Source organism: Pyxicephalus adspersus, chromosome 11 (assembly GCF_032062135.1).
Source record: "Pyxicephalus adspersus chromosome 11, UCB_Pads_2.0, whole genome shotgun sequence".
NCBI lineage: Eukaryota > Metazoa > Chordata > Amphibia > Anura > Pyxicephalidae > Pyxicephalus > Pyxicephalus adspersus.
Window position 1 is genome coordinate 35,753,955 of NC_092868.1, and position 12,171 is coordinate 35,766,125.

The following is a 12,171-nucleotide window of genomic DNA, read 5'->3' on the forward strand; positions in this document are numbered from 1 at the left end:
AAATTTAATAATAAACTTTGACATGATTTTGTGTTTCAAACTATTATACTCATACTATTAAAATATATTAAATTGTAAAATAAATTTTCATGAAAGACAATGTACCACTTTTAGACATAAATCCAATGTATTGTATTCAATATTAATATTATTATTATTATTAATAATAATAAACAGGATTTATATAGTGCCAACATATTACGAAGTGCTGTGCATTAAATAGGAGTTACAATATTTTGTATTGAATGCAATACAAAATAATTTGAAATTCCTGCCTCGCCCCTAGCTGCGGCTGAATGCAGAGGGTGCAGCCAGAGGATGGCAGGACACTGGAGGACGCCAGAGGATGCTGATAGGACAAGGAAAGTCCTTATATTTCATTTTTTTAGCTGCCCCGAGTGTGGTTTGGGGTTACCACTTTCATCTCTTTTTTTTTAACCCAAGCCACACTCAGGCTTACCGCACTTTTGTGCTTCCTTTTTTACTTTTACCATTCTGTTCATTTTATCATATGTTACAGGCTTTTACTAAAGGGAGAAATCGCAGTAAAGAATAGTGTTGCCATATACTGATTTCTACCTCATGTGTCAGGTAAATATTTTATGATTCTGTTAGAAAAATATAAAACAAAAAATGAATGGTCATTGATTTTCTAACCAATAAGTTTTTTTGTGAGCATATTAACTGGAGTAAGGTAAAGGTGGTGGCAGGCAAAGCTCCTTCTGGGTACTTGCTCACAACATTCCTGTAAATGAACATACATGAATGCCAAAATGAAAAATTTGCAGAGGCTGCCATGGATGGAGCCTCCTTTAAATGAAAACCTTAAAAAAATTAAAACCTGAATTAATATTGTGGCTGAATAACTCAGTTATTAAAATGTCCAAAGCATACTAAATTCAACATTTATTCAAAAGAAACCAATGTAATTTACAACATTGACTTTCTCCTTGTTGACAATAGAATTTCCCTAAAAAATTTTTATTATTTTATTTATTTTCATTTCAGTAGCCATGGCCTCTTCCTTTGGATTTCCTTTTAATATCCTTGGAGACTTATGGGCCGAGGAGCTATTACCAAACTTTAAAGAAATATTTCTTCAAGGCACTGATACACCAGATGATGGAAGGATCTACACCATGTTCCATGGCACTACAGCTTCTGCAGCGGAAAGTATTACAAAGCGTGGATTTAGGAGGTCAAAGGATGGCATGCTGGGAAGAGGTGTCTATGTTAGTAGAGATTTAAACAAAGCTTTACGTTACCCCTTAGGGGATAAAACAGACCAGGTTGTTTTGAAGCTCAGGGTGAATGTGGGTAAAGTCAAAAAAATTGACAGGCAAAATCACCCTTGGCAAAAGACATGGCATGACCATGGCTATGATACAGCATGGGTACCTCCAAAGTGTGGTATGGTTGATAGTGGCTTAGAGGAAGATTGTGTCTGGGACCCCCAGAGGATCAAGGTTCTTGAGGTAATTCCAGTCAGTTCAGATAGTTCAACTTGTCAGCTTTGTTGAGCATCTTGCACTGAGGGCACTGCAAAAAAATGAAGTAAAGTATTAGCTGTCTATCTGCCTATTATAAAATAAATCACCTTTCTATTTCAATCTGTAGTCTATTGTGGTTTTATTAACTGTTATTTTTTTATTGCTATTGGGTAGCCTTAGGGCATTCCGTTATGGTTGATTGCTGGTACAGCCCACACCACCGTGTAGAGCAAAATCTTCACAAGTTAGTTAAACAATATGCACAATAAGTGGCGCATTGTCAGAGGGAAATGCAGAAAGTTAGGAAAGAACTCTAATTTCACCAATCATTTTATCCCACCTTTCCATTTTAATCTGTGGCTACAGAGATTTTTAACTCAAAATGTAAAACTTATTTAGATGCAATATGATAATGATAATGTTTCATAAACTGTAATTATAGGGATTGTTACTGTTCTGCTCATGTGTTCACCTTCTTGCCCGTTGTGCACCCTTCTGTTGCTGCTTACAAAGTATACGTGCAGGACCATTCACAAGACTTTATCCAAATGTGTGAATAGGCAGTGATTAGATTTAGAAGGGCGTTTTTAGGGTCTACTTGCAGGTTATTGCTGGATCTTTAAAATGCTTACCTCCAATTTTCCCTAGCACTAACATTGTCTGATTTCCTGGATTCTGACCTCAGGCTGACCTTAACTTTGTTTCTTGTTTGCTGCCTGCCCAACCTCAGCCTGTATAAGATTCTTTTTCCTGTTATCTATCTATGACTCTGCTTCCTGATAGCTACCTGTCCTGACCTAAGCCTTACTGTCCTAACTTGGTGACATCTTTACAGCTAAATAGTCTGGTGGCCATTAGGGTTACCAACCCATCACTCTTTACGGGGTGAATTCCAAGTTTCACTGCATGCCTCAGCTAATACCACGTCACCTGCAAGACAGTAAATCTCTAACATTGATCCTCCTAGATACAGTTGTCTGTACTGAGCTACTTTTTTAGGGCTCCAATTATAAACCGGGGAAGTTGGCTTTTCCTCAAATATTCCCTAGTGGTAATTATTTAACACCATTGAAACACATGGACCTGGAAGATTCCCACCAGAGAGTGTTTGAGGGAATGTAAGATTTCCTGTTTTATAAATAAAGCCTTGTCTTGGAATCAGTATAATTTATTATGAGATATTGAAAGAGATTTAGGCACTGCAGCTTTTCCTATTCCACCTCTGATATTTTAGGTGCCTATTCTTATGTAAAAACATGATATTCAGTCTTAAAGGGATACCATCACCTTGCCCAGTTATGGCAGTGTCAATGTAAAGCCCACCCTAAGCTCTTTATAGTCTCTTCTGTAAGTGCCTCTGCTGCATTTTTATTTCCATGCCTGCAAGGGAAAACACCCTGTACTTTGCCTATATTAGAGCAATGTGACCACCTTCTATGATGTTGTGCACAGGCCTAACGGGCACTTGCTAGGCCCAGCATTTGTCACATGATCCCTACCGCTGAGCTCTCACATCATACATTGGAATTGGCAGTTGTTCTTCTTTGTGCCCTCCCCCAGCATCTTATCTTTAATAATATGCTCACAATTTATATAATCCCATTCACACGCCTTACATACATCAAATGCAATCATAAAACACACACACATGTGATATCATTTTTTTAAATATATTTTTTTTTGAGGAAATGTATAAAATTAACAATACATATAATAAAATAAGAATAGCATAAACAAACACAATGTACAAATATCTTACAGAGAAAAGGTGTTTACAGTAAATCCAACAATTATTACACAGTATTTATATAGCACCAACATATTATGTAGTAATTATATTGCAAATCTAGTCACCAGCTGTCCCTCAAAGGGACTCACCTTCTAATGTCCCTACCATAGTCATGTGTCACTAATACAGTCTAAGGTCAATTTTAAGGGGAAGCAAGTTAACCTAACTGCATTTTTTGCAGTTAGGTTAACTTGCAGTTAGGTTAACTTACCTAACCTAACTACTGTTTTTGGAATGTGGTAGGAAACCCATGCAAACACAGGGAGAACCTGCAAACTCCATGTAGACAGTGTTCTGGCCAAGATTCAAACCTGGGACCTAGCGCTGCCAAGACCAGAGTGCTAACCTTAGAGACACCATGCAACAATGTGATATTATTTTATTTGTATAATATCATGGGGTAAAGATCTGAGGGTGCACTAATTATGTAAATGTTGTGTTAGAAAAAGTATAGAAAAATGCATTTTTGCAGGGTAGATTACAAATGCTAAATAGTATAAGGCATGAAATGTAGACATCTCTAAAACTTAAAAATAAAACAATCTGCAACTTTACCAGATTATAAGGGGAAAAGGCGCTGAGACTCAAGTAGTTAATGCACTTCTGGTTGAATTTATGTATTTATAGAAACAAGAGCAGAGAAGGAAGGGAGGTGGAAAGCCTAGGAAAAGGAATTCCTGAGATGTGATACAGGACATATTCTACATTTTTTCATGAGTAAGTCTTGATCCTCCTTGGTGCTTTGTTTTATATACAGGTCTGCAGATTTGTCCAAAAGAATAGAGTTCAAATGATTCGTGGTATGTATAGATTATATTGTTAAATACATTTTAGAGCCAGTGTTAATGGCTTGTCATTGAACTCTCTGTGTAAGCAGCCTGCTTGATTGGAGCATGGACGAGGCATAGAGTCTAAGGCAGCAATTTCCAGTTTCACTAGCATGCCCTGCAAGACTTTGGAAGTTGGTGCCCAGGTTGTGGCCCATGCATAAGTCAGAGTTGACAGCTGACTGTTGCTGGTTCAGATTTAGAAGGCAGAAAAATAGTCAAAAGTCAAGGTCAGGAAAGGCCAGATAAGCAGAACAGAGCCAGGATCAGAACCCAGAAAGACAAGATGCAGTTTCAATATTTGAAGCCAAGCCATAGTGGAGGATAATCAGAAAAGCTAGGATCAGAACTGGAGACACACAGGATGCCTGGAGAGCAGAGACTGGAAACTTTGTGTTTAGATAACTTTGTTTAGCCTGTAACTTTCTTATATAGGAAAGATCACATGACTGGGCAAAAGATCTTGTTACAGATTACCAATAACTGCCACTGGAAGGAGTGCTACAGCTCAGGTACTTCAGGTGATGTTTCCACCACCACCAGCAGATGGAGTGTCCAATATTAGGTTAGTTTGCATGGAGTCACAAGGTACAGGGTAGGAAGAAAACATGATCTGAGAACCAGGAGATTCATGGTCAGACCTGCTAGCTGCAGAGGGATTCAAGGTAAAAGAAGCTAATGAGAGCACAGATCTCTTACACCTGCAGGGATTTTTGACATTCTACTCTTCAAAGGAGGTTTTGCATCCCCATAGAAGTACACACTACCCATGCAAGTCTATATAAATACAATTCTTACTTTAGGAAGGCCAGATGCACCCGTCAGTGAATTCTGAATGATCCTAGAAGTGCTTACAACTGATGTCAAACTAACAACAAAGCACAAACTAACGTCAAACTGATTGACACAAGCCTAAAGCATGTTGACCACCTGAAAATGCTAAAAATAAAGTGGTGTTATTTTTTTTAGCAACCTTAAGTTGAAACAGTCTAAAAGAGTCTAATAAATAAATAGATATAATAATAAAAATGTCAGACTAATACACTAAGCAAAAATCAGTCCATCAACCAGTCATGGGTATTGTTAGAAATGGACAATGCTCTTATTGCTCATGAGATCTCCAGGCAGAAATGTCTTTAAATAGATGTATTAAAAAAACACTAAGGCAGCACCTTAAAAAAATCAAATCTGATTATCCTCTGTTTTATACCAACAAAGCAATTCTAAGCTGACAGCGCTTACAGGTTAGTTTTGTAAATGGATTGGATTGGTACACATTTTGGAAGGGATTCCCCTTGTCAAAGCCTGAGGTCCTATGACACTGTGCATGTCCTGCGTTATATGTCCTGCGCAAAAAGTCACTTTAGCTTTTGTAAAATTTACATTAAAACTAAAATAAAATTTTAAAGGTAGTTTGAGAGAGAGAAAAGAGCAGGCTTTTGTAGGGCAAGAGTATTTTTATATAATCACTTCATTTTATTTGTTTTCAACATACTAAAAAATAGACAGAGATCATCTACGCTAGCCCTAGGCTAACATGGATGCACTAGTCTTTTACTTAAAGAGTAGTAATATTAAAGTATATTCAGGTACATTTACAACAACAGATCTGTTTCCCACTCTACGCGTTTTGCCCCACAGGGCTTCATCAGGGGATTGGGATACCTTTGGGGCTACAATCATATAAAGTTTTGGCAATACAGTATGCTTATTAGAATGTGCAGATATATTAGTGAAAAATTATATTGCTAGGCTTACTTGATAAAATTGCTGGAACCTTTACCAAATTGTATACCAATTACTACTCAAAGGTACCCTAATTATGAAATCCAATATTAGTTTTGAACATACTGAAGGTAAAAAGAAGAGAAAGAGATGAAAATAAGGAGGAGATGTCATGTAATTCACAGAGAGTTATAGCGCGGGTTGTTCAGAGAATGGTAGCAACTGGCATAATTGGTATACAATCCAGTAAAAGTTCCAGCAATTTCAACAAGCCTGGCAATATCATTTTTCTCTAATACATCTGCACATTCTAATTAAACATACTGTATTGCTAATTCCATATATGAGTGTAACCCCAAAGGTATCCCAATCCCCTAAAGAAGCAGTCTCTCTCTCTCGCTCTTTCTCTTGTGGGTCGAACTCTCTCACTAAAATAAAAATACAATCATAATATAAACTTTTAATATAGCTAATTTAAAAACAACTATTTAAAGTATGATGGAAGAAAATCCATAAAAATGAACTACAGCAAGAAAATCACTTAATATGTTCTTTATAAATTATAGCAATGCCTTTAATTGGCCACTAGATGACGCTAACGTCAACAGAATAGTGAATTGCAGAATAAAGTAAAATGTTATATAGTTAATATGATATCACATTATACATTTTATGTTTATTATTCTGGGCTTCAAAACCAATCAAGATTAAAACTCTTCAGTATAAAGGTTATGTAAAAGTAATAGAAACAATATACTGATTAACAAAAACATATTTGAGAAAGTGAAAAAAGCAGATTTATAATGCAATGTGGTTTACCAATACATGAATCACAGTGATTAGGGTGATGGTAGGTGCAGAGCCTGGTCACATGACCCATCAGACATCCTAGAGCCCTCTATGACACATATAGGCCAAATCAAAACTGTAATGAAAGAATGAGAAAAGAAATAGGCTTGTAGGTGCAGGTATAGTAGGGTCTACAATTAGTAATAAAGAAAAAACAATACCTCTGTCCACCGTGAGATGATCTAGAGTAGGCATGTCCACAGTCCAGCCCGGGGGCCAATTGCGGCCCGTGTTTCAAATTTCCACCGGCCCGCAGCCTCTGTCATAAAATCAATATTATGCGGCCCACCAGCACTCACACGCTCATTTTATATTTCATTAGACTTTACCAACCGCCTTGCAATTTTCAGCTTGCTACTCTGCGGCAATAATCGGCAGCACGGGAGTCCCCATGTGTGCAAAGGGCATGCTCTGCACAGAGCCCACACTGACACTGGACTCCTATGCAGAGGGAATCCCTCACATCACCCGAGTGGGTGTGTGCTGTGTGGGACCCACGAAGACCACGCCCACATTAACCCTGCTTAGTCGTCAGCCCCCACACATTTTCACCTCATTAATTCTGGCCCTCTTTGCAAAAAGTTTGGACACCCCGGATCTAGAGGGTTTATTTGGAATAAAAGTTACAAAGTAAAAGATTAAAGATAGAGAAAAGCAAAGCACACGTGTGGAGACCCAATGGTAGGATCAGAAGGTCTGACTGTTACGCCTGAGTGAGGACCATTTAAGCTGAAATTCTGATGATGCCAAGTGGGGTCCCAAAAAGATATTTTGTTCTTGTTACATTACATCAGCATTGTAGAATCAACATGACATTACATCTAAATTTACAACAACTAATGGAGACATAATTCTTACTACGGGTATTCCCCAGGTTAAGGACATCCAACATATGGACGACTCCTAGATACATACTGGACTTCCCTGCTAGCTTGTGTGCAGGATGGGGGCTTGAAGGGTGGGTGGTGGTTTGGATGACTTGCAGAAGAAATCTTTTACTAAACACAGCTGAGGTTGTGGGTGACCTTAGAGGGGTAAGCTCTTTCTGCAGCCTCTTGTAACTCTTTAATGACCAAGAAAAACTCTGCTATTGCTTTTTTTTTTTGAATATCAAAGCATAGCTTGCTCCGGAAGTTAATGAATGTCTAGGCTCCATAAAGTTTTTTTTTGCTTTGTTTTTTAATAACTCACTGTGAGGATTTTTTACAGTAACTGACACCATGCTGCCTAATAATATGTTGAGACAAACATCTGTCCTAGGACAAGTCTACAGTCTATCTCGTATGTAACCCGGGAACTACCTGTATTATCTTAGCCGACTCCACCAAGGCTGGATGATAACAGCACTCATCACAAACACAAATTCCAACAATATCTAGAACAGACATTGGCTGTACCAGCATCTCCTCAAACCACTCTAATAAGAGAACCATCTATTAGCTAAAGCATATATTCAATCTAAATCAACAGTAAAATCAATCATTATCACTAAAATCTCAGTGTTTTGGACCTGAATGGTAAATTTCAGTAGCCACCAAAGAAACACTCCAAGGCAGGGAAAAATAAAGTATGGCACTGGTGGGAGGAGAAGCAGCAAGGAACCTTCAATATAGCCTAGGACGATGTTTCTCAATCAGGACCATGGAACCCTAGGGATCCTCCAGAGGTTGCCAGCAGGTTCTTTGAGCAATGAGCAGTTTGTGACTCTTAGGTCACCAATAATCTATTTGGCTCTCTGTAAGGGTGATACCGACCACCACACTAATGTACTGTGAGCTGTGCATATAGCAAATATAGCAGGGGTTCCCTGATGACCTGAAAGTTTTTTTAAGGGTTCCTTCATATTAAAAAGGTTGAGAAAGGCTGCCCTGGGATGTGTCAGCCACTGTGAGCAGAATGATGAATCCCTCCTTCCAGCCCTAAATCTGCTGACCTTGGCCTATGTTAGCATTTCACAATACCAACCCTACCACTTAGATATGAGATTCTCATTATGTTAGTTTCATGTTCCTTGATAGAACATATATACTTATGGAATCAGGAGCTTTTCTAGAGTAAATTACTGTACATTCCACTTAGCAAGGGATTTATGACTTTTTTTACCTGGACAGCTGACAACATTTATTGTATGGCTTGGTATATAGTTGTCAGTTGTTTTATATGTAGTGGTGGCTTTGTAGTCTGAAAATGTTTTATTATAAACGTACATTTGTAAAAATCTCAAAACTGATTGATATAGATTGATCTAGTATATATATATAAAACATGCCGATTTTTATACACTTATTTCTGACCTTAAACATTACAGGGTGTATTTTTAAAGCAGTAAATCTGACAAATTGGTTCTGATTTATTACAGCTCTCGAAGGCTGAAAAGGATACTTTCATCAGTAAAGCCGGGTGATCCAGCAAACCTGGAATGTATTTTTAAAAAATCATTTGCAAATTGTTAGCAAATGTTTTTAATCCAGGAACAGATCCATTCCATGTTTGCTGGATCACCCAGCTTCACTGATGAAAGTGTATCTTCTCCAGCTTTGGAGAGCTTTAATATATCAGGGCCATTTTCTGAAGTTGAATCTTGCAAACACGTGTGAAACATCTGAAATATCAATTCAATTCTGTCTCAGCAGATCTCCCTAGTGGTAAAGGGTGAACATTACATTCACAGCAAAAAAAATGATTCAAATGCAATGACTCAAAATTGAGTCAAATTAATGCTGATAAAAACTGCAATTGTTACTAACAGTAATCAGTCATATTGTTCCTTTTTCATAGACTGCAGGTACATATTATTTAGTAAAAAAAAAAGTTGTATTTTTAGTGCATGTAATATATTATGTATGTTGTTTACCTGTAAACCTTCCCCTGTGCATCTTGGCTCTGCAGCCCCAGCATACCCAGAGCTATGACCATCTGTAGTGTACCCTTGGCACCTTCCCTGGCAGTTAAATAAAAGGTTATGTAGGGAGGTTAGAAGTGGAGGAGATGGGCCAGCACAGAATTAGACACTCCCTGAAGATGAGAGAACAATAAAGTGCAAAGTTAAGGAGTTGCGCAGGGGAATTTACCCTTTTTGTCGTAGTTAGCTTCTAGCAAGTTCATATTGTAATGTTCCAGGAACATGAGTGCACCAAGAAAGCATTTAAAATATAACTTTATGTTTGTGTTTTCACATTGATAGCAGGGTCTCTATAAATAATAAAGTTGATTTCTGGGGGGACAAGGCTTTCTTTTTTGGCATTCATCATTTTTGTGTGTTGTAACAAACACAAAAATATTATAAAAATTATAAACATATTTACTTATTCCATCACGTTGGGGAATTTCTTCCAACTTCCAGGTGAAGGGAGATTTCCCCAATGGGACAGAGAGCAGAAAAAATAAAAACAGACAGGAAATGTAACCTTTTCCTACCCTACAAAAAATTTTGGCTTTACACTTTAAGCAACTTTCAAATATGAACAAACAACGTACTCTCATACATCACATTTCAGTACATTTCTTCATCTAGGTATGGAATGGAATGTTTTTAATGTCAGAGTCTTCAAAGTTCATTTCCTCTATCTTTTCCAGTTATTTCCTTTCGGTTTCGGATTCGGAGCCTGTGGATTCCAAATACCTTTGCTTTATTTTCAGATTTATCCAATTCATTGGAATTTATTCTGGTTTATAATTTTCTACAAACTACTGATTAAAATATAATCATTTATAACATACCTATGCAAAGGCAATCGGAACGTTTGTAAGGAAGCACTTATACTCATACTTCTAAAGCAAGGAATTCATTATCCACCAATAAATATATTTTGTATGATATTACAGCTTTTAAAGGCAAGTTACATCAATTTCCCTATCCCTGAAATACGATGATTATAACAATAAAATGAAAATTAAAAAACTGAAGCCTAGATACTTTTATAGAAGCTTTCACTAACATGTATGGTATGGTAGTTCCAGGGCAGATGTTTCACTTGCATGAATTATTCACACTTTTTGGAATTAGCATGTAGTCAGTGAGTTTGGAAACAGCAGTTTCCAGCAAGGTAATTCAAGGCAGGATTTGGGCTGATTATCTCTTGCTAGCCATACATAATCAAGGCAAATGTATAATTGTATTCTAATCTAAACATTCCTGCTTTAGCTGTGTGCTAACAAGTTGGACATTTTGTGATATGAGCCAGCATGGAGCAAAGGGAAAAATGCTGGCCATAGTAACCAAAAAGTAGTCAGATTATTATTACACAGTATTTATATTACGCAGCAGTTTACAAAGTCCATAGTCATGTTACGAGACTCCACATTCTATTTTACAAAAGAGAAAAGTGGAAACTGACTTCTTTATATAAATGTCTCCTTCCAGTTGCTTCCCAAATGGGTCTAAAAAAAACTAGGTTGTCTTTAGTTTCAAACTGATCTCTAATCTTTTATCAAAACCCACTAAAAAGCTCAGGCTTATTGCAAGTGTGTACCCAGCCTAATTGTCATTGGAAAGGATCTTTTACAATCCTTTCCAACGAGAAAAGACTGCACGATGCAAGAACAAGTGATGTACATACAGCTCTGCTCTATGGAGAGGGGGGAAAATGACGAAGCAGCACCCCGCTGCACTCTCTACCCCTCACCTCCATTATGAACGCTCGTCTTCCATTATCTGTGGATCCGCTAGGACGGTCGTTGGAAAGATGGACGACGAGGACTGTACACGCACCAGATTCTAGTTCGATATCAGCCCTGAGCCTTTGCACGTGTTTACACAGTCTAAGTCAACAAAAAGATCAGAATCTTTGTAAATTGTAAATATAGGAATGTGAAGCAAGGACAAATAAAACACTGTAGGTAAGAGTACCAATAGCTCTCAGCATTTTATTGACACCTAAAACAGATTTTGCCCATTTAAGTTGTGAAATTAAAAAAATGAAACTACATATATCAGCAGAAGGAACTGAGTTCCTGTGAGTTATCAGAGTCAAAAAACTGAAAAAGTCAGTCAGCCTTTTTTTTTTTTTTATCAAACACAAAAATCTTTTCAGTCCATGGGATCGGGAGGTCAGTGTGTTCCTTTCTGAACAATCTGAGTGAAGCGGTTGGTGATGGTCAGGGTGGTGTCAATAAATCGGTCCACGCAATTCACTAAGCAGCTCTCTGTTCTGGAGTCCAGCTTGTTGCCAGGTCTGTCCATACATTTATCCCAGCAGACATCCATAAAATTGTGCACCTAGAGAAGGGGAAAAAGGATATTAATAAAAAAAGATTGTAAACTAGATTATAAGCTCTTCGGGGGCAGGGTCCTCTCCGGCTCCTGTGTCACTGTCTGTATATGTGATTTGCAACCCCTATTTAATGTACAGACCTGTGTATTTGTTGACACTTTATAAATCCTGTTTATTATTATTATTAACCCCCTAACCGCTAAGCCCGTAATTTCTCGCACTAAATATTTTTGCTATTTTGGTTAAGCCCGTATTTTTTCGCCTACACTAAAATCCCC

At 37.6% G+C, this 12,171-nt stretch overlaps 2 protein-coding genes and 1 long non-coding RNA gene across 3 annotated transcripts in view; all 3 read right to left on the reverse strand.

The window, feature by feature from the left end:
* The window catches only part of PCSK7 (proprotein convertase subtilisin/kexin type 7), a 501,704-nt gene that overhangs the window by 131,136 nt on the left and 358,397 nt on the right, over nt 1-12,171 (reverse strand). The gene's annotated exons all lie outside the window — the stretch shown is intronic.
* On the reverse strand, nt 118-7,476 carry LOC140340330 (uncharacterized). Its single transcript, XR_011922629.1, has 3 exons — nt 6,842-7,476; nt 6,651-6,756; nt 118-1,539 (listed from the first exon to the last, which is right to left on the reverse strand). It is a non-coding gene; the product is annotated as an uncharacterized lncRNA (long non-coding RNA).
* Nucleotides 11,521-12,171, reverse strand: part of TIMM8B (translocase of inner mitochondrial membrane 8 homolog B) — a 4,155-nt gene continuing 3,504 nt past the window's right edge. The window contains exon 2 of the mRNA XM_072425606.1: nt 11,521-11,898. Within this exon, the coding sequence (XP_072281707.1) occupies nt 11,731-11,898 (168 nt within the window). The 3' untranslated portion in view covers nt 11,521-11,730. The remainder of the gene's footprint in view (nt 11,899-12,171) is intronic.